This window comes from Microcebus murinus, chromosome 6 (genome assembly GCF_040939455.1).
Source record: "Microcebus murinus isolate Inina chromosome 6, M.murinus_Inina_mat1.0, whole genome shotgun sequence".
Taxonomy (NCBI): domain Eukaryota; kingdom Metazoa; phylum Chordata; class Mammalia; order Primates; family Cheirogaleidae; genus Microcebus; species Microcebus murinus.
The window spans coordinates 39,803,212-39,829,856 of NC_134109.1; the positions used below are offsets into that span (position 1 = coordinate 39,803,212).

At 38.7% G+C, this 26,645-nt stretch overlaps 1 protein-coding gene across 1 annotated transcript in view; it reads left to right on the plus strand.

Moving 5' to 3' along the window:
• The window catches only part of RTN1 (reticulon 1), a 192,747-nt gene that overhangs the window by 83,287 nt on the left and 82,815 nt on the right, over nucleotides 1-26,645 (plus strand). Inside the window, exon 2 of the mRNA XM_012785680.2 lies at nucleotides 25,698-26,471. Within this exon, the coding sequence (XP_012641134.2) occupies nucleotides 25,698-26,471 (774 nt within the window). The remainder of the gene's footprint in view (nucleotides 1-25,697; nucleotides 26,472-26,645) is intronic.

The window sequence follows — 26,645 nt, forward strand, 5'->3', positions numbered from 1 at the left end:
CTGAAATAGAGTATGTATGAATATTTCTCATATAAAATATAGAGTGCAAAGTGTTTTATTTTTGGTCTGGAGATACATCATCTGATAATTCAGTTTGATTTCTATTACTGTGTGATCTTAACCTCAGCATGCCTCAATTTTCTCATCTATAAAATGGGAATCAAATAGTACTTACCTCATGGGATTGCTATAAGGACTGAGTGAGCTGATACCTGCAGAGGATTTCGAACAGTGTGTGATATACGGGAACCAGTTCATAGATATTAGCTATCATCATCATCATCTAGTGAAGAAAGTCTCCAAGAGAGATGCATCATGTTCAAAATGCTGGGATAGGATTTGTCCAAATTAATTTTAGCTGCTACAAAAGAAAAGGCTAAACATGTATAATTCCTCAAACACAATAGAGGTTTATTTCTCACTCATATAAAGTCTATAATGTATGTTCCTAATCATACATTTAGGCAGCTGGCCTAAAATAGTAATTCAAGGACTCAGGCTCCTTCCATATTTTGGTTCTACCATCTTTAATATGAGGTTTTCAAGGTTCTCGTGGGACAGAGACATTCAGCAGTGGATAAAAGGTGAGAAATGACTGAGATACTCTCTTCTCAACCATCTCAGCACACAGGTGACACACAGCACTTCTAGCAGAACTGGTCACCTGGCCACAGCTAGCGAGAGAGCCAGCAATGTATTCCCTGGCTAGAGAACCACATCCTCATAATAGGGAAAACCTTAAATGTGTAAGAGGAGCATGAATAAATAGACAGCTAGCCATGTCTGCATATATTTGAAAGAAGTTTCTGTTTATTACTGCAACAATTTTCCCCTGAAATGTTAATTTAGGAAAGCAACATAGAAGTGGTTACTTGGTGCCTCTTCAATCAATGAGGAAAGGATGGTATTTTGATTATCAAGAAAATTTTTTCAGAGGAGTGACTTCCAATCATGTGGCCTCCTTGTGGGGATGTCTGTTAGTTGGCTGTTGGCTGCTTTTCCCAGACGAATTCCTCAAATCTCAGCAACGGTTGTGGTGAACTATTAGGATCAGATTTATCCGTGTTGAGGGTGGTTCATTCTGAAAGGAACAGTAAGAGTACATATATAAATATGAAATTCCAAATGAAAATTACTTGAATTTCATTGACTTCACATGTTTTTATTTAAGGACTTAGGGGAGAAAAAAACAGAGTAAAGAACTGGACTATTATGAACTGACTTTGAACAGTGTTGAGTGATACTGCCAAATAGCTTCTTTCTCAGTCACATTTTGTCCTTCATTATTTGCCTAATTACTTTAGCCCTCAATTTTGCCCATGTTGACACAGCAAAAACAGCAGGCAACACAACTGAAACTGTAGAAGTTGAAAGAAAAACACCCTTCAGAGACAAATTATAATAAGCTATACAACGTTGCATAGATTATAAATCACTTTTACACACTTTTTAAAATTCAGAGTTGATTCTAACATACTACCAAGTGGAATGCAGAATATTGGGGGAGTGGAATCTAGCAGTTTTTACATTAAATTTAGTAAAAAAAAATTCACATTATTTGCAATAGAAAAGTAAAGAGCTGATCCATTATTAAATCAGTAGTTGCATTATGTTTTTGTTTTTATTTTTTTTTATTTTTTATTTTTTATTTTTTTTTTTTGAGACAGAGTCTCACTTTGTTGCCCAGGCTAGAGTGAGTGCCGTGGCGTCAGCCTAGCTCACAGCAACCTCAAACTCCTGGGCTCAAGTGATCCTCCTGCCTCAGCCTCCCGAGTAGCTGGGACTACAGGCATGCGCCACCATGCCCGGCTAATTTTTTTATATATATATCAGTTGGCCAATTAATTTCTTTCTATTTATAGTAGAGACGGGGTCTCGCTCTTGCTCAGGCTGGTTTTGAACTCCTGACCTTGAGCAATCCGCCCGCCTCGGCCTCCCAAGAGCTAGGATTACAGGCGTGAGCCACAGCGCCCGGCCTATGTTTTTGTTTTTAAATTCTTTTTCTTTTTTTAGAGACAGACCTCACTCTTTCGTTTAGGCTACAGTGCAGTGGTATGATCATGTAGCTCACTGCAGACTCGAATTCTTGCGCTCAAGCGATTCTCCCACACTAATTTAAAAAACTTTTTTGTAGAGACAGGGTCTTGCTATGTTGCTCAGGCTGGTCTCGAACTCCTGGGCTCAAGTGATCCTCCTGCTTCAGCCTCCTAAAGTGCTGGGACTACAGGTATGAGATACTGCGCCCAGCTGCATTACATTTTAATTCTGCTACTTGAGGCAGGCATTTACAGTGTCTCTTTCATTTAAATAGAACTGGCAGTTCACTATACATACTTTTTTACCATAGTGTGGATACTTGCCCAGATTTGTAAATCTGACCTTCTATTTAGCAAATTATGGATGCGGGTTTATCCTAAGCTTTCAGTAATGGAGAAATAGCAGTAACTCTTCTCTATTCATACAAAAGAGAGAAAGAAAAGCATATATGAATGAAATGTTCAGATAATCTAAAATCTTCATTTCAGTCACTATGTTTCATCATCCTATGATGATATCCCTTTCTGAAAATGCCAAAAATGAAGTACCAGAGGATAGGCTGAATATTCATTTCTTTTCCTGTCTCTTGTCTTTTTCTTTCTTGGGTAAAATAATTAATGAGATGGTCAAAAACAGTGAAGAAGCCGGGCGTGGTGGCTCACGCCTGTAATCCTAGCACTCTGGGAGGCTGAGGCGGGCGGATTGCTCGAGGTCAGGAGTTCGAAACCAGCCCGAGCAAGAGCGAGACCCCGTCTCTACTATAAATAGAAAGAAATTAATTGGCCAACTAATATATATATATATAAAATTAGCCAGGCATGGTGGTGCATGCCTGTAGTCCCAGCTACTCGGGAGGCTGAGGCAGAAGGATTGCTTGAGCCCAGGAGTTTGAGGTTGCTGTGAGCTAGGCTGATGCCACGGCACTCACTCTAGAAAAACGGCAGTGAGTGGGAAGTCAAGATAAATCAGCCCTTGAATAAATGAGAATAACAGAGAAATGACAATGTACCCACTTTTAACTTCACACTCTTACCCCTATTAAATCTTTGACATACATAGAGGTATAAATTGGTAACTCAGGTGGGGACAGTCTTCAGGAAACTCTTAACTTGATGAAAAAACTACATCTGACACTCAATTATGGAAAATTTAGCTTTCAGGAGATACCTAAAGGCTTAATCCAAAATGAGGATATTTGTCATCTGTAAATAAATACTGTTATTGGTTTAAAGAGAGTGCTCTCTTTTTTGGGCTGATTTTTTTTTTTATCAGAAATTAGCTTTTAGTGTCAGAGGATACATAATAGATATATAATACTTCCTCATTTTTTTCTTGGAACCACAATAGTAAATTACATGATATAGTACTATCTTCAGTTTTTTAAATTAGACTTAATAAGATACTGTTTTCATCATAACAAGAGATAAATGATGTGAATTTTTTTCTAACATAAATAGGCATGGTAATAGCTTATGGCTGAGTTAGAATACCCTTTAAAATATGTGTCATAGATTTAGATTTCACTGTCTTTGGGATCTTATATGAGATGCCACTTCAAATAAAATGCTCAAGGAAATGAAAATGCAGTTAAGGACTAATTTATGAACTACTTTAAAGTATGGAATTATATCCTTAATTAACAAATTTGCCACTATATTAATTTATAGTAAACCATCTGAAATTAATTGCTCTGCAATTTTGCCATAGCATTATTCTTTAGAGACAGAATGCAGTATAAGTTGGGCATAACTTGGACCTCATTTAAGAGAGTGCAATGAATGATGCACAAAACAGTTCCATTATTGGGCTGGGCCATTTCCCTGGAACTCATTCACAGGGACCCCAGAGACATAGCCACAGGGTTTCGTAAGTATTACATCATTTAATTATTTCTAAGCACCAAATTTCCCATCTCAAAAATGGCAAAAAAGAGTCATTTGTTGACTAATAAGGATATTGTTAGTGGGTCACCCAAATTGTTTGAGAACCTGAAATGCCAAACAATAAAGGAAAAGAACCGTATCTGAGTCTTGTTCATTTTGGAGGATGAGTATTTTCTGCAGCCTGCTCCCTAGAGCAAAAATGAAGTACCCTAAAAGATGCACAGTCATAGTTTTTTGATTTAGTGTCATGTTAGCTAAGGAGTGAGCCAGCAGCAAAGATTTACTGTACTTCCTCTTTTTTTTTGAAGGAGAGGAAGAAATTAAGATGTTAAGGAACTTAATCTGGAAAGATGTAAACTATTCTTTTGACCTTCTTTTGTTTCTATAGCTCTCAAATTACCTAATAGAGTGCTGAGCACACTAAAGGCAGTTAAATGTACTTGTAGATAAACTGAACAATAGAAATGGGATATAATGAGAACATTTGTAATGAAAAGTGACTACAGAGTCAAAAAATATCTACCAGGGGTAACATAATTCATTCAGATTTAAAATCATTTCAGCATCTTTCTAAAAGATATGTAAACAGCAGGTTGATTCATGCAGTTTAGTTTTTTTTTAAAGTCAATTACATAATATAAAGACAGATTTTTTTAATGTTCTGTAGACAAAACACCAGTTGATTGACTAAAATTTTATTTTTTAGTCAGTCGCATGTGTCCTCAACTTCCAGATATAAAAAGAAATTTTGGTGCTGTTGTCTTCAAATGTTCTATTTGTTCAGCTTTTATGAATTTTTATGAATTTTTTGTGTATATATTCTCAGAAGTAATTACAAAAGGCAATAGCAATAAACAATGAGTAGTATAATGGAGTCTAAAATAAAATGGATCTTTGACAATTTAAACATAGACATTCTTTCCTGCTGTGTATCTGATTGTTTCATGATTTTCAAAAAGCACAGTGCAAAATGATGTGAATCCATACGTGAGTAATTCTTCTGGAAATGTCTTGTCATATTCACAAAAAGCATAATTGGACTTGTATATAAGCCTTTTATTTACTGATAAGGAGAAATCAACATGAAGCACTTCAATGAAAACTTTAGCATGTGGGAGAAGTTACCCCATGCCATGGTTTATTTGAAATTTATGGTGGGTACATTCACAGTAAAAGAACATCTTTATGGCTTCCAGCAGCCATTTGACATTTTATTATAAGGTATTTTCATAGTTAAAGATATGGTATTCTATTACTAATGCACCTTGTACACTGCCATGTGTATGCAGGATGTGGGCGTTTAATAAATACTATTTGATGATAAGACTTAATTTAGGCATGACATTTTGTGAATGCTTATGATTCACACACCTCCATGGTGCTCACATATGCCCTTGGGTTTTGGTTTTGCAAAAGTTGAGGAGCAAACTTGGCGCCTTAAAAAGCAATGCACTTGCACATTGTCAACCATTTAGTGAGAAGCCTGCTGGTGACCCCTGTGGAGGCCTGAGATTTTAATTGATTCCACGGCCATGGGTGGTTCCCTGCTCTAACCCAACCATTTTGCAAATATGAGACCAAGATGTCAGCTGGGGAATGAGAATGTAAACGGATCATCACAAACCCATCATGGCTATTAGAGGGATAATTCAAAATACAGATTGTGTTGATGATAGATAACTTCAATATGGGAAGGAAAGCTTATGTCATCCCACAATTCTTAAACAAAATGTTCAGAGCTAGCAAAGCCTTCAGGGAAAGAGCCTGGCTTGAAAAGTTAAGTCTATATTTTCATTTTTGAATACCTATAGTTGATCTGATCAATATTAATTCCAGTGAATTTCTGGGTTATGATGATAATGCAAAGATACATATACACATACATATATACATAATGCTTGACTATAACATTAAGGTTCTCAGTGATGAACAATAAATTCTTGGAAGGAACCATGGAAATAAGTAGAGTTCTGAGATTACTGAACTGGCCTTGATGCAAATCTGATATATTTTCAAAGCCCAAATTAAAAAAAAAAAAATGAAATGCATTAACCATTAAAATCCCAAGTTCTATGTTGTTTTTAGGTTTTGGTTTGTTTTTTTATTTTATTGTGTTCCCATATGTAACATCAACTATGCCTGACAGTCTTGGTTTTTAAGACTTAGACTTACCCAAGGCTTTGCTAGTTCCATGTTCTCTGCCTGGGGGGAGTGAGGGAGGGCTCCTCATTTCCTCCTTTTGCCATTCTGTGCACCCACTGAAACCAACTGCTCTGGGAAACTTCTATGTCCCACAAGTAAGAAAGGAGGCTCCCTACTGCGTATCCCCACAGCACTTTCCCCTCCTGCATCTTCTGTTCATTACCTTTCATCACAGTTGTCGCCAATGTACTGTAAACTCCTGGAGGGCAGCAGACTGTGTCTTACTCACCTTGGAATCACGAGAAGTGCTTGTTAATGCAGTGTCCTTCGCAGATAGGCTCCCGGCGACCACGGGAGGAATCCAAGCAGATTTTTTTTTTTTTCCTGAACCAGCCAAGAGTCATCTAGGTCTTTGATGTTGTCAGGCATTGTGTGATAAAGGCAAAGAGAAATAACTTTTTAAAATCTTAATTCTATTTCAGTTTAATCTTTTTTATTATTTTTATTTTTATTCCTTCATATTATGGGAGTACAAATATTGTTAGGGTTACATATCTTGCCCCTGCCCCCGCTTCCCCACCCCACTATGCCAGAGCTTCTAGCGTGTCCAGCCTCCAGGTGGTGCGCACCAAACCCGCCATGTAAGTACATACCCTTCCCCTCCCCGCCTTCCACCTGCCCACTTCCCAATTACAGATTTTTTTCAGACATTTTGGTTACAATGTATATCTTTATCTCTCCTTAAAAAGGGATAGAGGTAATCCCTTGCCCCACACAATGGTTGCCACTTCCTTAAAATGTGGGTCTCCCCCCCAAATTCCCTGTTGAACAGTGCCATTTTTTGAGCGCCGTAGTTTTAGTCAATCAGTACCAATTTGATGGCGAGTAGATGTGTAGCCCTTTTTCCAGATCTTATGTCGTCTCGCTTTGTATTACGGGCTTAAGCTTAATCCAGGATAACATAAATGGTGCTAGTTCACTGTCGTTTCTTAGGATTGAGTAATATTCCATTGTGAGCATGTACCACATTTTAGTTATCCACTCATGAGTTGAAGGGCACTTGGGTAGTTTCCATGACCATGCAATATTGAACTGTGCTGCCATAAACATTCAGGTGCAGATGTCTTTATAATAGAGAGATTTATATTCTTTTGGGTAGATGCCCAACAATGCTATTGCTGGGTTGAATGGTATTTCTATTTCTAGCTGTTTGAGGTATCTCCAAATTCTTTTCCACAAAGGTTGCACTAATTTGCAGTCCCACCAGCAGTGTAAGAGTGTTCCTGTCTCTTTACATCCTCGCCAGCATTTGTTGTTTTGGGGTTTCTTGAGACAGGCCATTCTCACTGGGATTAGGTGGTATCTCATTGTGGTTTTGATTTGCATTTCTCTAATGATTAGAGTTGTTGAACATTTTTTTATATGTTTGCAGGCCATTATTCTGTCTTCTTTGGAGAAGTTTCTGTTCATTTCCATTGCCCATTTCTTGATGGGGTTGTTTGATTTTTTCTTGTTTATTCTTTTAAGTTCTAGGTAGATTCTTGTTATTAGACCTTTATCGGAAGTGTAGAGAGTGAATATTTTCTCCCACTCTGTGGGTTGTCTATTTGCTCTACTGATAGTTTCCTTGGCTGTGCAGAAACTTTTTAATTTGATCAAATCCCATTTGTTTATTTTTGATGCGGCGGTGATTGCCTTGGGGGTCTTCCTCATGAATTCTTTACCTAGGCCAATATCTGATAGGGTTTTCCCAACCTCTTCATCTAGGATTCTTAAGGTTTCATGCCTTAGGTTTGGATCTGTTATCCATCTTGAGTGAATTTTTGTGAGAGGTGAGAGGTTGGGATCCTGATTTGCTCTTCTGCGTGTTGCTAACCAGTTTTCCCAGCACCATTTATGAAGAGAGAATCTTTTCCCCATTGTATATTTAATGCAAAACAAAATTTGCATGGCAGCTCTTCTAAGACTGCACTTCCGTGTTCTACTTTTTTGCTTCTTCCACTGTGGGACCAGTTCTGCAAAAAGCAGAGCTTGCTCCTTCAGGGCTCGTAGCACAGTTCTCTTCAATTATTCTGAGATGCTAGAGGTGAGACAGCTCATTGCTGGAGAAAGTGTCCATGAAAAAATGTATATCATTTATAATGAGCTTAGTAGAGAATTTTTTGATATTCATGTTCATATTATATAGGAAGTACTTTAAGCCTCAGAAATGCTTTTTATGCCTCAATAGTGACTTTTTTTCAGTCACCAAATCAGAAAGCATCTTTCTGCAAGTGCATATGCTAATAGTTGTTTCAAAAAACACCCTAACAGAAATTGCAGTGCAGAATAACCTGACCTCATGTAAAAGACTTTCTGGCTATGACTGTTTTCATTTAAGATTTGTAGGTACCCTAGAGAGCTTTCATTCTTTTTAGGAATGAACACTTAAAAAACAAATCAAGCAGTATAATATAATGGTTAAGAGCAACTGCTTTAGAATCCAATAACCTAATTTCAAATTCTTCTTTAGCTACTCATAGGATGACTGACCCATCCCAGTTTGCCCAGACACTTCCAGTTTTAGCCCTGAAAGTCCTGCATCCCAGAAAACCCCTTCATCCTGGGCAAATCAATATGATTGGTCACCCTAGAAATGTAATACCTTGTTCAAGTCGTTTACTTTCTCTGATTCTCAGTTATCTCATCTATAAAATGGGAATGATAATAGTACTTGCCTCACAGAGCTGTTATAGAGCTTAAATAAATTAATTCATGTATAGCTATTAGCAGAGTGCTTAGCACATATGAAAATTAAATAAAATTATTGTCTTCCTTATTATTGGCTAGTATAATTTTTTTAACACTGAGACACATAGAATTAAACAAAATGAAAAAAAAAAACAGAACCATATGAGCATGTTATTGAAAACACTCAAGACTGATAAAATCATCCCTTGGTTAAGTTTCCCTTCCATCCCTGAGTCATTGGTAGGATAGACTGATAAAATCATCCCTTGGTTAAGTTTCCCTTCCATCCCTGAGTCATTGGTAGGATAGAAACTAGGGTGTGAGGGTGTGGGTGATGTTCAGCCCTCGAAGCACAATCCAGGGCTCTGTGGCAATAACAGACCAGATCAAGAGCCATGATGCATTCACTGTTCTAGGGGTGGAGCCACACCTCAGTTGCCTCTAGTCATCTGGCCCAAGAGAGGGCAGGACAGAGGATCTAAATCCTGACTTCAGTCACCAGAACATGACCACCTCTTTGGAAGAGCTGTCTTAAAAGATACAACTGCTATGAGGTCTTGTCTTTGTGTTGCCACAGGAAAGTCTGTAGCAAGATAAAGTTATTCATAGGGGACATTTTTCAAACATTTGGCAACTTGTACTTTGTAAACTTAGTCATTCCATAGAATGGATTGAACTCCTATAACTGCTAAGTAGTGTGCTAGGGATACAAAGATAATAGGGCCATTCTTGCCCTCAAGCATTTCATAGCCTCAATAACGCCAATCAGTCAATAAGGAGAAATGCTAAAGTAGGTATTTGGTAACACCATTATGAAGACAAGCCAAATATAATGATGATATAACAAACTTGATAGTTTTCAGTGTTTAGTTATTTGACTTATTTATCTAGTGTATCCGTAGGCACTGTGACTATAATGAAAGGTAGACCGCTGTTCAGTAAGTTTTGTCACTGGCTTGTTGATGGATGTGTATGTAGCTTTACACATAAATGCAACCACCTTCAGAGACTTGGGATACTCCAGTAACAGGCCTTTCCCAGGGCTTTTACACAAGTGTATAATATTTGCACCCTGGCCGACAAAAACGACAAGAAGAACAAAGCAATAAAGACAGGGAAAAAGAAAGAACTAAAGAAGGCACCATAGGGAAATTGAATTTGCATATTGCCTCCTCTCATCCTTTGAGTCTCAGCTTAAATGTCACCTCCTTAGAGAGGCCTGAGCATGTTATTTGACATAACTCACTCCTCCCAACTGATAACTGTTCATTCTTCTCCTACCTACCTGTTTGTTTCCTTTAAAGCACTTTTATAATTGTCAGTTATTTTGTTTGTCTGCTGTATAGGCTAAGCGGCTATAACAAAGAGATACAACAATAGAGTGGCTCAAGCAAGAAATTTCTTAGAAATTTCGCTCTGCTTTATCATTCCAGAGAGAGGTGGGCAGTCAGGTATCTGTACCATGAGGTAAGCCAGGGATTCAGATTCCTTCTGTCTCATTGCTAATCATTTCCTTGGGTGTTGCCTTCATCTGTGTTGTTAAAGCTCATTCATCAAAATGTGTTCATAGTCTAGTTCACGGGAAGGGCAAAGAAAGAGTGGAAGGCAACCAGTTTCTTCTTTAAGGATGTGATCCAGAAGCAACATATGGATCACATGCTTAGGGGAATTGGGAAGTGTAGTATTTAGCTGGGTGGCTGTATGCTAAAATTCCTTGGTGGGGAATGTGTGGGGCTATTGCTAAAGGGAGGAAAGGCAGGGTGGACACTGGGAGACAATTAGCAGTCTCGGCCATGCCTGAGTTTGTTGCTGTTCAGTTCTGTCTTCCATGGGGCCAGAGACTATGTATCTGTCCCATTCACTGTGACATCCCTAGAAACTAGAAAAAGTACCTAGCACATATATTGGATGAGTGATGTTAGGAAACGCTGAAAACTATCAAGTCTGTTTTATCATTGTTAGGTTTGGGTTGTCTTCATAATTCACGTGTTACCAAATACCAACTTTAGACTTGCCCCTTATTTATTGATTGGTATGGGTGAGACTTTAAGCACCCGGCATGGTGACTGGCACATAGCAAGTAGTCAACAAATGCTCTTTCCTTCCATTTCTTTGGGTCAGGAAGAAAAGATTCCTATATAGCATATAAAAACATGTTAATAAATAATATTGAAACTATTATCTTGCCATCCAGAGAAGCAAGTTGAAGCATTTTCAGTTAAAATACGCCCTCAAACATTATCATGGGATCATCTGACAAATAGCAACTGGCAGCTAACGGGCAACTGGACAGCTCTGTTTTAACCCTTGGTTCCCAAAATATAAGAGCATCTACCTTTCCAACTTCCAGGTAAATAAAAAGTAATATGTTGAATGTTATATGTGAGTTTGGGGCAAAGGTAATAAAAACAAAAATACAACAGACGGTGTACATTGACTCTGGCAGTTTCTACACACTTAGAAAAGGAAAATTTGATTCTCTGTTTTCTTTCTAACTGCTTTTTTCAAGAAGCATTTATTTTGAAAACCACTCTCTGTTTAGGGACAGATTAAATTCCAGCTAATTGTTAATCAAATTAAAAAAAAAACACTTAAATGGTATTGATTTGTTTGTGGCCCAGTACGTTCATTCAGTCCTTAACTGGAACAAAGCACAATCTCCGGGAGTCATGATCAGAGGACTCTGAACACCAGATGTGGGAGATAATGTCCTGCAGATTACTTTTAGGTGTTTTTTTTTTTTTTCAAAACCATGAGAATTGAATGCTCATGTTGAATTATCGACATCTTAATCGGTTGTTGGTTCCTTTCCAGGACACATTTGGTTTTGGCTTCTGCTTGCATTTTATGAAATCTTACAGAACAAAGAAATGCAATATCCTTTGCAAGCTCTTATTTATTCATGGTTTTATCCAGACCCTTTTAACTATTCACATACTAGTTTGTTTATGTTGCATATTTTGCCCGCAGGCGTGACATATTCATTTCAGACTACTCAGAAAAGATGACTGTGAGATGGAGTCCAAAGTTTAGATGGAATATATATAAATTCAAATAACTATCTGAATTTGTTTGGCTGAACATCAAAACATCAACACTTCTGTCCTTGGAAATTCATTACCTATTCTTTAGCCTGTACAAATTCTCCACATCCTTTAAGATTGAGCTCAAATCTTTTCTACTCTGGGAAACTTCTCTAACCAGGCACTTCTGTAGTAAAAAAATTTTCTTTTGAATCTATCATTTCAAGTCTTTTTGAGGATTAGCCTATCCCAGGAGCCTAGAGCTCCTGGCTACACTGAAATAAATGTAAGTCTTGGTAGATGTTCACTGCTTTTTCATAGTACTTGCTTGAACCACACTCTTTCTTAGCCTCTGTATTGTTGAATCCTACTCCTTTGCCATATTTTCTCCTAGTTCTTCCAGTTTGACATACAGTTTTGACACAAAGAACAGCATTTTACTAGGCCATTTTTAAATACTATAAAGTAAAATGAAAAAGACATTTTATAATATTTACATCACTGAGCTTAATGATCTCATCAAAAAGTCATATACTCCATGGATGTTCATTGCAGCATTATTTAGAATAGCAAAAGAACTGACGATTTATGTAGTCACATAAATGTCCAACAGAAGAGGAATGCTTAAATAAATTTTAGAACCTTTATTTTGGAATACTGACTTTTAAAAATATAAGATAGACCTCTATATACTTAAACGGAAATATGGCTCTGATATAGTGTAGCAGGTAAAAAGCAAATTTAGAAGATAATGATCCCATTCATATAAAAAATAATCAGATAGAGGTCTACAACTCCCCCAAATAGTATCCATTGTTATTTCTGAAGAATGGGAGTAGAAATAGGGATTTTTACTTTTTAACTTATGTACTTCTATTTTTTAAAAAAATTATAGCAATCATTTATAATTTTTTTTAAAAGCCCACAAATTCATTTGACATGACCTCCAAAGCTAAATGCTATCATTGTTGAAAGTTATTATTTGGACTAATTGTTCAAATCACTTCTATGCTCTAAAATAATCACTGGATCCTTGTTTCCCACCACCTTTCTAATACCCTCGTACTGATTCCATAATCCTAGCCTGCCTTCTGGCCTGAATTCCTATTGCTCCCCAAGTTCTTTTGTGTGTGTGTGTGTGTGTGTGTGTGTGTGTGTGTAGGGATTCCTTCCTATGCATTACTTAGCTTTTGCTTTTGCTATTAGTTCTCCCCACAAAAATGACTTTCTGCTGTATCCTTCTGCATGTCAAAATAATGTGTATTTTCAAAGTCCTAGTGCAAATCTCAGTTTCCTCACAATATCAACTCTTCTCCAAATTCCTGAAAACTCAGTGTATTGTTATTGATTATCATGTAGATAGATTACACTAGGAACTAGGAACATTTTATTTGCCCCCTTAGAATGTGCAGCCGATTAAAATTTTATGTTAATGTCAGAAATTGTGCATATTTTAAATTAATCACCTATATTTTATTGCCATTTTCCTTCCTGGGGATAAAAAAAAAAGAAAGTGAGAAGAAAAGACTCTTGGTGTAGTTTCCTGACTGAGCACTCAGAAACACCTGGATCAACCCAAACTCTGGCATATCAACCGCTGAGTTATTGTCTTGCTTTAAAAGCACAATTTACTTCAGCTCATAGATCAGATAGCTCACAGGAGCAGAATAAATGCTGTTGTTGATAAAGGATATAAATCTTTCTTGTCACTTTTCTTGATTAGTATGGTTACTCCTGGGGCCCATTTTCTATACACCTAGTAGAATGAATTTTCTACATATATTTTGACCTTGAATATATGTGAGTGTGTATGTGTATGTTTGTTAAAGTCAAAAGGTTTGCCTTTGAGTGTACCAAGTGATGTGTCCTGAATTCTAGGTTTATACTAATTTGTCCCTAGATGTCATTCACCTGTTTCTATTGTTTATAACCTGCATTCCAGTATGGGGTTATGTTTTCAATTAGGAATATTCAAAACTCAAAATTAAATCTCAAATATTTCATGACTAGCAAAACATATGAGTTAGATTTTGAAAATCTGAGGAAGAAGGCATACACTGTGTAAAGGCAAAATGGTAGCTAATGATAATTATATTTCAAAATAAAAAACATTCTCCTTTGCACAGAAACCTCAAAAAGGTATTCAGCCTATGAGCTTTTGAAATCCATTTTGATGTACTCTCGGGAAAACAAAAGTCCTACACACACACTTTCTTGCCACAACCACTAAACAATTTTTGTAAGAAATGAACATTGATCAGCTTTGAGTCAACTTTGTGCAGAGATTGCACAGAGATGGTTTCTTTCTACTTTACTGCTTCATTAACTTTGATGTGACTCCAAATTCAAATCCATCTAGTTTTGCTAAAGAAACCTGCCAGAGATTTGGTTTCCTTTAATCCTGTCAACAATTCCAAGAATAGTGCTGATAACATCAGCTTTGGAATTAAATTGCCCTAAATCTAATCTGAGTTCTGGTTCTGCCATTTTGGGCTGCATTCCTAATAGCAAGTGCCTTAAACTTTCTAAGCTTCAGTTTTTTCATCAATAGCATAAGTGTGGTTAAAAAAAAAAAAGGCCTCATAGACTGTTTAAGGATAAATGAGATAAACCATTTAATCATCTTATTTAGCATATAGTAAGCATGTGTTTTGAATGTTAGTAGTAGTTGTTGTTGTTATCTTCCTTTTGCAAGTGAGGAAATGGGTTTCCTAAGAGTTTAATGACTTATTGAAGGTCAGTGTGATGGAGATGTCCATCATACGTAATACAGCACACCACACCATATCACATGCCATGTCATGCCACACCATGGCATGCCATACCATACCACATACATGTTAGCCCACATCACTTGCCATGTCACCTCCCTAACAGCATTATCCTTTAGTTGTCATCCTCATTTGTCCTTTCTATCTGTCTCCAAAAGCATACCACCTTACACGACAGTGTTTTAGATTCCAGAGACCCATGTTCAATTTGCAACACTGGCACAAAATCCAAGACTTTCAGCAGAGGCTGCAGTCCTCTGGCAGAGGTCTGTGACCCCCAGGGGAAGGGCACCTTTCCTTCTTATCAGGACATGATATAGGCTGGCGGGGGCCCTGCAAGGGATGGCCCTGTGCTGTGTGGCCATGGATTTTCCTTTGTAAAACACATTCTAATGAGAGACCCTAACTCCAACTTCAGCTTGATCTTATGGATTATTCCAGACTGAGGTAAATCCCCTTTCTAGGATATTCTTCAATCTGTTTAAAATGATAGAGATGGGTCTTACAGAATTACCCTTAGAGAATGTTTTTGCTCTGACTTTAATGTCTTTCAAATTTATGAAATATACCCACTATCGTGGCTAAAAGTGCATTTTGAAATGATTCGGTTGTTTAAAAAAACCAACAACTTATGGACCTGCATGACTTAGTTGGCCACAAATGCAACATGAGTGCAGGCAGTAGGTATAAAAGTTTGTGAATCAAAATTGGAAATTTAAGTCAAGGGACTCAAAATGGGGAGGAGAAATAGTCTTGCTATTTCTCTGTATCTGTATCAGCATCAGCTAATAGTCATGTTCAGGTCAAATTTTAGAGTGACAGGGACAAATTAGAGTGTATCCCCCGACTGGAAGGAGCAAGGAATCTGGACAAATAGTCATTGACTCCTTCCATAAGTACTTACCAAACAAAAATCTATGTGCTTAGCAGGAGGGAAAGAGTGAAGTGCAAAGCACAGCTGTGTTTTCTAGGAGCTCAGAGGAAAACAAAACTTGTGAAAAAGGGAGTGAAGAAGGTTCTAACCTAAACCATGAGAACATTAAAAGAGGCCATACATGTCTTCAAATGTTTGAAAGTCTGTGGAAGAAGGAAGCTGGGCTTTGGTTCCCACCATAGTTTGTACGACCCTCGTGCTATCATCCCATATTGTTTTCTCTTTCTTTGTTTTTAAATGAAATTAAGTTTTTAAAAAGGAATATATTCTTCTGGTTGAAAAAGAAAAATAATTTTTAAAAAGAAGTATATACAATGAAAATTCACTGTCCACTTCTGTTACTCTCTGTCCTGTCCCACCCACCCCATGGTTAGTAACTAGTTTCTTGTATGTTCTCTCAGTGTTTCCTTATGCAGATACAAACAAATGCAAACATATTCTCATCTCATGAAGAGATCCTGAGATTGGAAGGGGGGTTGCATTAGGTGACCTGAAAGAACTCTTCCAATCCTTTTTTATTATTTTCTGATAATGCCATGCCTGACCAGAAAGATGAATCAGAATATACGACGTACCATACGGGACCTCCCTTCTCCTGTAATGATCCTTCAGCAGACACTGCTACCCACCCAGCAGCACTGCCACTGCAGCCAGAGGGATCCATTTGTAACTTCCAGTTACAAATGATGGTTTCCTGGTAAATTTTTGTGACACACCAAGTTACGATGCCTATGTATATATGGGAATGTCCTTCATTCTGGTGCTTTGCACACAGTAAGTGTTCAGTAAATGTTTTTCATTTAAGTAACACATGATGGATAGTAAAGCTTATTCTCAAAGCTCTTGAATGTGACTCAATCAAATGATAACATGGAGGTAATTGTTTAGCCTGTAATTGTTTTGCACATACTGTGTGCAAAGCACAGTACCAGGGATACAGGGTTATGAAGATGTACAAGACATTTTTCTCAACAAAAATACAAGGAAAAGATAACTGGCACAAAAGCAGAAAAGTCAATGAGTGCCATGGGCATGGAGTGGAGATGGGGAAGAAAGCATTGAGAAATGGGGTCATGGGGGGAAACTTCCTAGAGGAGGTGAACTTCTTGGAGACTTTATTTAGATTTGGGAAAGAATGAAAGAGCCTTTCAGTTGAGGGGAAGCAATTGAGCAAAGGCACAGACATAGAAAATCTCGTGGTATGTATGTGAGCTTGAGCAGGTGTGTTTTTTGAACAATCTAAGAAAAAACCATCAAGATAGGCTGGGACTCTGTTGAAGAGGATCTTGAATTCTAAGCCAAGGAATGGGCAAAGATAGCCACCAAAGGCTTTGGAATAGAGAAGTGACATGGTAAAAGTGGTGTTTTAGGGAGATGAACATGTCAGCCTTGTACAGGGAGGTACAGGGTGGGAAGAGGTGAGGCTGGAGGTGGAGAACACTTAGGAAACCATGATGATAATACTAGTAGAAGGTGGTATGGGTTTGGCTGGGGAGGTAGCAATGGAATGGGAAGGAAGAGAAAAAGGTCATAGAAAAAGAATTAGGAATGATTTCAAGTTTATGACATTCTAGAATAGGCAAAATTGTGGAAACAGTGAAAACATCAGTGGTTGCTGGGGGTTAGAGGGAAGGAGGGTTGAATTGATAGAGCACAGAAGATTTTCAGGGTGGGGAAAATACTCTATATAGTACTATAGTGGTAGATATATGTCTTTATACTCTTGTCCAAATCCATAGAATGTACATCAGCAGGAGTGAACCTTAATGGAAACTATGGACTTTGGGTGATGACGTGTTGACACAGGTTAATCAGCTGTAAGAAATGTACCACCCAGGTTGCTGATAATGGTGGGGGCTGTGCATGTGTCTTGGTCAGTTTGGGCTGCTGTAACAAAATACTGTAAACTGGGTGGCTCATAAACAACAAACATTTATTTCTTACAGTTCTTGAGGCTTGAAAGTCCAAGATCAAGGCACTGGTAGATTCGGTATCTGGTGAGGGTCTGCTTCCTGGTTCATAGAGGGCGCCCTCTATCTGCATCCTCACATGCTGGAAGGGGCAAAAAAGCTTCCTTGACCTCTTTTATAAGGGCACTAATCCCATTCCTAAGGACTCTGCCCTCATGATCTAATCATCTCCCAGAGTCCTTACCTTCAAATACCATTATTTGTGGTTACAATTTCAACATATGAATTTGGAGGCAGGGCACAAACATTCAAACCATGGCAACATGTTTGGAGGCTATATGGGAAACCTCTGTACCTTCCTCTCAATTTTGCTGTGAATTCAAATCTGCTCTTTAAAAAAATCACTTTTAAAAGAAAGCATTATTGGGACTAGCTAGATAATTTTATGTGGAGAGGGAGAGCAAAAGAACTATTAAAGTGCAAACAAATTTATAGTGCACATGTTTTTTTTTTTTTTTTTTTTTTGCTACTACCCATGTTGTACATAGCATTGAGGAAAGGTGACCAGGAATAATTATCTTTCTCCTTGGAAATCAGGGGGCAAAATTCTATCAACAAATGATAAACAGAAAGATGTTTGGGGATAGCTCTTGGTTTTGTTCCAGAGGTAATTCTTTGCATGGTGGAGGTAACTTAGACTTTTCTCTGTACTGAAAACATTAAGAGTAGAATGCATCTAAATTAGGTGGGTGCATTAGAAGATAGTGGTGATAGTTGCATTACTCTGTGAATATGCAAAAACAGCTGAATTGTTCACTTTAAAAGAGTGGATTTTATGGTATGTGAATTATATAGCAATAAAGCTTTTATTTAAAAAAAGCAATGGAAAGTCTATGTAGGGTATTTGAGGACCTTTTCTTAAGATCTAAGTAAATTATAAATAAGTATTTACCTTCACCCTCCCCCCCAAAAAGATTGCTCCCCAAAGAAGGCCACACAACATAGAATTACCTTTCTATCTTTAGACAGCAGGGGATGGGGGGGGGGTCGAATCTCACACTTCCAAGCTCAGCAGAACTTTCCCTTTCATTCCATCTCAGTGCCCTGCAGCTTGATGCTTTTCAAGGCACTGCTAATAACTCTCAGAGTTAGACTATGGTCTGTCTGCTAAGCCAGGTTTTTTCCTTTAACGGAATGTTTTGCTAAAGTGAGAACTTCCCAGGCAGTGCAAATCTTGGCTCTTCATAGGAAAAAGAAAAAACCAATTTGCTGAATCGTGAATCATTTTTTATTAAACATTAATTTTGCAAAACCAAAAGCTAAATATATTATTCTGGCAGACAAGTTTAAATAAGGAAGCGAGCCGGGGAAAGAAAGAGTAGTTACTCATATTCTTAAACCCCCAAGTATGTCATCAGCTTCAGCTTTGTCTTTTGCTAGAAAAGGCAGACTCATTTTCTTTTTTTTTAATTCTATTAACTAATCACATAGATAAAACTGGTAAAGAATTGAGTGCACCTGGATTTCTTAGTGCTCATTTGTCATGTTAGATCACAGGCCACTTAATTTCAGAAGGAGAATGTTTTCTAGGTGACATAGAGGTTCTTGGAGACTCTCTGGCATAGCCATCCCTCATAGAAGGCTCTGTTGTCAAATGTGTCACAGCCTCCAAACTGTGGGCCTGCTGATTTTGTAGCTCTCAGGGAAGATGAGTGGGAGCAATCAGGAAAAAAGCCTCACAGCCTGACCTCTGTGCAGCCGACTGCTATCTATCACATGGACAGCCTCAGGGCAAAGGACTATGGGAAAGGTGGATGCAGATTTACTTCCGGTCATCGATTTGGGTCTATAATTCTTGATTTTTAATGTGTACCTCTCTCCCCAGTGTCAGTACAGGTTTTGGGGGGGATAGAAAACACATTTTATTACTAGAATATATTAGAGACACATTATTTTAGGATGTTGCACTTAAAGATTTGTTATGATCAAATTTTTGTCCCAAGTTCTTATCACTTTTTTTAAATAAGAGTGAGGATTCTTTTTTAATATGATTTTTTTCAAAACATTTGGGGGTACAAGTGTTCTTGTTATATGGATGAATTGTATAATGCTGAAGTCAGGGCTTCAGCATCACAGTCATGACAGGATCTACGCCAGGTATTTCTCTAATAGAGATTTCTACTTCTGTGCTCAGAATATCCAATAGTTAAGTTTTTATCCCTCATCCCCCTCCCACCTTCTCCCCTTCTTAGTTTCCAATGACCTTTACACCACTTTATGACCATGTGTACCCATTGTTTAGCTCCCACTTATTAATGTGTGGTGTTTATTTTTTCATTCCTGAGATACTTCACTCAGGATAATATTCTCCAGTTCTATACATGCTGCTGCAAATGACATTATTTCATTCCTTTTTATAGCTGAGTAGCATTCTATGGTATGTATTAATATATACCACATTTTCTTATCCACTCATCAATTGATGGGCATTTAGGTTGATTCCACATCAGACTGGCCAAAATCAAACAGTAATTGGTGGTTTTTTTGTTTGTTTGTTTGTTTTTGTAACTTCAGAGAGAAGAGTAAGCCAGGTATTTCTCTAATAGAGATTTCTACTTCTGTGCTCAGAAAATCTTTTGACATAGTCCATCTTTTTTCCCTGGAATTCTCTATGTTTTCATTTCAGAGCAGTAAGAGGGGCTTTATTGAGTTATGATAGTATCACCTTAAACCACAGACACCTTATCCCAACCCTGACACAAAAGAATGGGTTCTACCCATAAAGGAGAAGTTCAATCTGTGGGCACTAAACCCTCTCATTCCTTTTCTGTGTGCAGTCTCGGTAAATTTCAACTTTTCATGCTCAAGTCAGCCATCATCACAGTCATGACAGGATCTACGTAAGTTTCTTCCCTAGAGAGTACTTAATGAACCACCACCTGCTCCTGGAGCTGTGCAGACAGTGTGTCCTTGCACTCTGGGGATTTTAGCATCTAAGCAGATCCCAGAGAGAATGAGTGTGGGTCGGCTTCATGAAACTTCTTCTGGGCCAAACTACCCTGATAGCATGTCATTAGAGATAAAGAAACAAACTAATGGTCAGAAGGTAATATGTTGGAAATGACTAGTGTCCTTCCTGCGAAATAGAGATGATAATAAAATCAACAGCTGTCATCTATTGAGGGTGTTCTATGTGCTAGGCAAAGATCTAAGGGCATTATGTTACTTAATCATAACATCCCAATAGGGTGGGAACTATTATTGCCTTATTTTAAAGATGAATAAACTGCAGCTCTAAGCAGCTAACTTGCTCAGAGTCTCACAACTGATAGTGGTTGAGCCAGAATACAAACTGCCTCAGCTGTAGGCCACCAACTGCATGAGCTCCATTCTGTGAGAATGAGTCAGCATTAAAAATTAAAATGTTAGGCTTGAAGCTTTCCTTGGGAAAAGTAAAATTATCTTCAGCAAGTCATCCTTGTCATCCCATTCCTTAGTATTGCCAGAGAATTAAAAAAAATAAAATAAAATAAAACAGCTACTCTTCATGAGATTGCCGAATTTGTCTGCCTCATGGTTGGTCTTTCTGATCTATGACATTGGTGGATTACAAAAGCCTGATTTTAGCAGCATGCATTGTGATTTAATGATAATGTGTCAGCTTATTTTCATCCTTCTACTTAGCTTCTGATTAGAAATAGTGACCTATAGATGCTTCAGTTTTTATTATAAGTGCTTTCTTGAAGAGTTACTTGTAAAGTGAAATTTTAAAAGTCAATGCCATTGTAAGTGCATCCGGGTAACTGGATTTGCTGTGCCCTCTGCGTCCAGCCATCTCCTGAGAGGGCATCTGTGGGTTCACATGTTGTTGACTCTCGAGGTACATCTGCCTCCTCATGAATTAGACTTCTAGATGGCCCAGGATACAGATGGAGAGAGAGAATGAGAAAATCAGATACTCCAAGGAATCCTTGGTTTTATAGTGTGTGTGTGTGTGTGTGTGTGTGTGTGTGTGTGTGTGTGTGTGGCAATCTCTAGTCTAGACAAGGAAAGCACTTTTATTTGGTGGATTTGTATTTAACAACGTGACAATATGGGTTCCGACCTAGGGCACCTGGCTTGTGTGCTCGGACTCAGTTCCCACATCTGCCAGCTCTGCAGGAAGTGCTGACAAGAATTAATTGGCTTTCCTGAGCCTTAAGGCTCAGTTCTGCTTTTCAGTTCCAACAATCCCCACAGGACTCTGCTGTAACATAATTTACTGTCTAGGAGGACTTTCTGTTTACACTAATTCTGATAGGCACCATATAATGTATATATATTTTCAAATCCAGTAAGTTAGAACCTTGAGAATCTTTCAGGGTAGTCAGCTCAATTTTCAAACATGGGACATAACCATATTCAAAGTATTTGAATTATTCATTTATATGGTTCTATCATGGTACCATCTAAAATGTGTGGGAAAACATCTTAAAAAAGAAAATGTGTGATTTGCACAAATAACATTGTTCTTCTTCCTATTTCTCTAATTGGTAGTATTTATACAGTGTGGCAAAGGGATCCATCCAATTTCATGCTGGTCTCTCTGAGCAAGACAGACCTGGTAGGGTAAGAATTTTAGAGATCAGAGTCCTTCCCAATTATTGATTCTACTTATAGTCTCTCAAATAATTTAGGTATAATCTAGGTTCTGTTCCTTTAATTACATTTTATAAGCCCCTATTCTCTGAGGCATCACCTTAGGGGAAATTATATTGATTCTGTTTTCCAGGAAAGGATGAAGTAAAAAAAGGAAGCTGTGTCAGACTATAGCGGTAGCCAGTCAGTAAAAAAACATGGAAAGTTGGAAGCGAATTCTGCGGTTCTCTCATCCCACTTTCTACAAAATGCTGGCTTTTGCCAGTAGAGGTGCTGGGCCTCTTTCTGCCTGAGTGTCTGCTAGGATTAGAACCCTCTTGTCCTGAGATTCAGCTCCGTTCCATTGTGAGATAACTCAAATTCTTAGACTGTTTACACATAACATATTTAAAACATCCCATCTGTAACTTGCATTAATTAGTCTTAGTTTGTTCTCAGCTGCAGAGAATAAACCCACTCATTGACTAATTGATCCATTTATTTATTTTGTATTGGATGCCTATTATATACAATACAGTGTGCCAGACATAAGCCTTATACTCAGGAGCTGGCAGGTTAGCAAGAGATAACACATACATACATAAGTCGCCTATTGTATATGCCACATGAGCAGTATAAAATTAGTTTATACTGTAAGAATGAGGACAGAGAACAATAGGAAGGAGTCAGATCCTACATGCATGGCTAGTGCTGTTGTCTGAATGTTTTTGTCCCCCAGAATTCATAGGTTGAAATCCTAACCCTCAAGGTGATGGCATTTGGAGGTGGGGCTTTTGGGAGGTGATTAGATTATGAGGGCAGAGCCCTCATGCATGGGGTTGGTGCCCTTAAACAAGAGACCCTGTAGAGATCCCTCACCCCTTCCACCATGTACAGTTACAGCAAAAGAGACACCCATCTAGGAAGTGGGCCCTCACCAGACTCTGAATCCACTAGCACCTTGATCTTCTTAGCCTCCAGAATATATTTCTGTTGTTTATAAGCTATGCAGTTTGTAATATTTTCGCTGTAGCAGCCAGAATGAACTAAGACAGTTAGCAAATTCATCATGGAGAAGGTGTCATTTAAAGCTTCTTATGTTTGATGGTTTGAGGTTGAGGGGCAGAAATTTGGATGTGGAGGTTAGAAGGATACAGTGTTGGAGAAGTGATGGGTAGTTTAGAGCCTAGAGTTTGAACTGAAGAGTGGAAGACAGAGCTAGAAAAGCTGTTGAATCGAGTGTGAGACTGTGAAGGGCTTTGTATGCCTGGATTGGAGGGTAAGTGGGAGGAGCAGTGCAGAGAGCACTGTCGCAGTGGAATTCACACTGTCTAGCATGCCAGGCTGCAGAGTTCAAGGATTATCCAGTGAGGCAGGGCAGAGCCCTGGGGCGGAGTGCTGAGCAAGTGACATTTGTGTTTAGTGTGATAACTCTCATGGCAGGAGACAGTGGGCTTGAGCGACATGCAACACACCAAGTATAGGTGATGTGATGGCCTCTGTGGCCTCTGCAGTGGAAGTATTGTGTGACAGTCACTGTGTGACAGTTGGATGATGAGTTTTCAGTGACACAGCCCTGGAAACTACCTACTGTGTATTCTCCAGGAGAGCATTCCCTTCCCAGTTGCCACATCTTGGTACTCTTCATATACATGGACAAACCTCTCCTACTTTCTGGTGAACAATTACTTATTCACACCTGCGAGTAGTTCCAAATAATTGTGGTAGAGAATTCCAGGATCCAAATACCAGTAGTGAAATGTCTCAGGTTGATTTCCCTGCCTCCAGTGAGGTCTACATATAGGCTAGGTACATATAATGAAAGAACCTTTAAGAATTCTTTAGGATAAGGGTGTGTGTACACACACGAATTTAAATGTAATAGCTTTTCCTTTGGTGGTCTGTGTATGCTTAGGCAATTCCTTTTCCTTATTTCTTTTGTTGTTGAGCTTTTTTGGTCTAACCTGAAAAGAGGGGCTGCCATATGCAAAGGAATTACAATTAGAAGCCTAGTTGAAATGTATAGATTTTAAATGTTGCTCACAAAATTAGGCTGTTTGCTGAATGAAGTATCATTAGTAATTTGGGGAAATTTTCCAACCTGCCTTCTCACATAATCCTGATATTTGTACTTAATTCTAAACTTCATAATCATTTTCCTTTATTTGGAAAATATTTATTGAGTACCTAGTATGTCTCAAGCTCTGTTATAGGTGCTGGGCTACATTAGTGAACAAAACAGCCAGAGGTTCCTGTCCTCATGGAGATTATGTAGCAAGAGGAGACAATCAATAAATACATAATAAATAAATATGTTAATTACACAGTATGTTAGAAGGAGATAAGTAATATGGGAAAAAGAAAAAGTAGGGAAGGTAGAAGGGAACAGGATTGCCAGGGAATAAGGAGGGGAGGGCAAGTTGCAATTTGAGATAGAGGGTTCAGGTCTGTCTTCCTTAAGAAGGTGACATTTGAGCAAAGACTTGGAGGTGAGTGAATTAGGTATGCAGAAATCTAGGGGAAGAGAGTTCCAAAAAAAGAAATCAGCTAGTGCAAAGGTACTGGAGCAGGAGAGTGCTAGAACTACAAAGAGGCTGGGTGTTCTCTATTCCCTCATAAACAAACAAGGGCTTGTGCAACCAACAAAGCTAGGAAAAGACAAAAGTTAAGTTTATTTGTAATAATGCTGAATCAAAATCACTTTAAAAAAAACTTTGCAATCTGATTTGAGGAGGTACAAAGACATTAGGGGAGGTTTCTTGGCTTCTAAGCTGCTTGGGTTTGAATAGTGGCTCTACCACTTACTGTCTGTGAGAGCCTCCGTGAGATATTTACCTTCTTTGGTCCTTAGTTTCTTCTTCCATAAAATGAGCCTAACAATAGTATCAACCTTGTAGGATTGCTTTGGTGATTAAATGAGTCAATATTAATGAAAAGCTTGTAACTACGTTTGACACATAGGAAGCACCCAAATGTTAGTGATTGATATGTTACTGCTACTGCTACTACTTCGCTCTCTTTTATATGAGTTGGTGCCCTGGTCTGGTATATTCTTCAGGTATGCCTTAGAGTTTTATATTGTGCATACTTTGTGTGTGTTTGTGTATGTGTATGGGGGGGTGGCATGTGTGTGTAATGTCCATGAATGAAGGGGCTGGACCAGAGGGTCCTGTGAGGCTTCTGCCAGCTCTGTGAGTCTCCAAGAACAGCTCCTCTACCCAATTGACTATCCTGTTGTTGCATTTACAAACCTGAGTTAGCCTACATTTCCATCTCTACTTAAAGAGCTACCAGAACTTTAGATTCAAAGAGGGTTTCTTTTTAATAATACTGAGTAAGATCAAGTCACTGTGTGTTGCAGTAGTAGACAGTGAAAATAAGTTTCCTAGTTCTCTGGGATCTGTACCCAGCTTATCTGGGCAGCTTCCATGAGCCTCTGGGGTCTGCCACCAGAAAAATAGAACTGTAGACTCTCAAAGAGATAAGGAAAAGTAACATACCGGTGCCCTGAGGGAGCTCTGAGGGAACTCCAGGGTCTTGAGGAGAAACGCAGTGTCTCTACAAGGCAGGGGTGGGATATGGGGGGTTAGGCAGGAAAGGGAACTGAGACCACATGCCCACTCATTGTCTGCTGCTGTTTGGATTCGTAGGTGTGGCAGATGTCTGCAGTGCCGTAGACCACACCTTTTCAACAACATCAAAAGATGAGGAAGGAGCGTGTTACACATCTCTAATTTCCGACATCTGTTACCCACCTCGGGAGGATTCCACATACTTCACTGGAATTCTTCAGAAGGAAAATGGCCACATCCCCACTTCAGAGAGCCCTGAGGAGTTGGGTGCCCCCAGCCCCTCTTTACCCGATGTGCCTGGGATAGAGCCTCATGGCTTATTTAGTTCTGATTCTGGAATAGAGATGACTCCTGCAGAGTCCACTGAAGTGAACAAGATCTTAGCAGACCCCCTGGGCCAGATGAAAGCAGAGGCCTATAAATACATTGACATCACCAGGCCAGAGGAGGTGAAACATCAGGAGCAGCATCACCCAGAGTCAGAAGATAAAGACTTGGACTTGAAGAATAAGGACACTGAAATCTCAACAAAACCTGACAGGGTCCGTGAACCTGACAAACCGACTCCTGTGGAGGGAAAAATCATCAAGGACCATTTATTTGAAGAATCCACCTTTGCTCCTTACATAGATGACCTCTCTGAAGAACAGCACAGTGCTCCTCTGATCACTGCCCCTGTCAAAATCACTCTGACAGAGATAGAACCTTCTGTTGAAACTGCTACCCAGGAGAAGACCTCCGAGAAACAAGACATCTGTCTGAAGCCAAGTCCTGACACAGTCCCCACCGTCACCGTCTCAGAGCCTGAAGATGACAGCCCAGGATCTGTGACCCCTCCGTCTTCTGGAACAGGTAAAGACCCTGGTATTCCTTGACTTGGGAAAACCCAGCATGTGGAATACTGAACTCCTAAAACACATACTAAGGAAAGAAAATTTGCATTAAAATACTTTACTATATGTTGCCCTTAAATCTCACTTAAACTAATTTAATTAACATGCAACTTTTTTAGCCTGTGTCCATTGT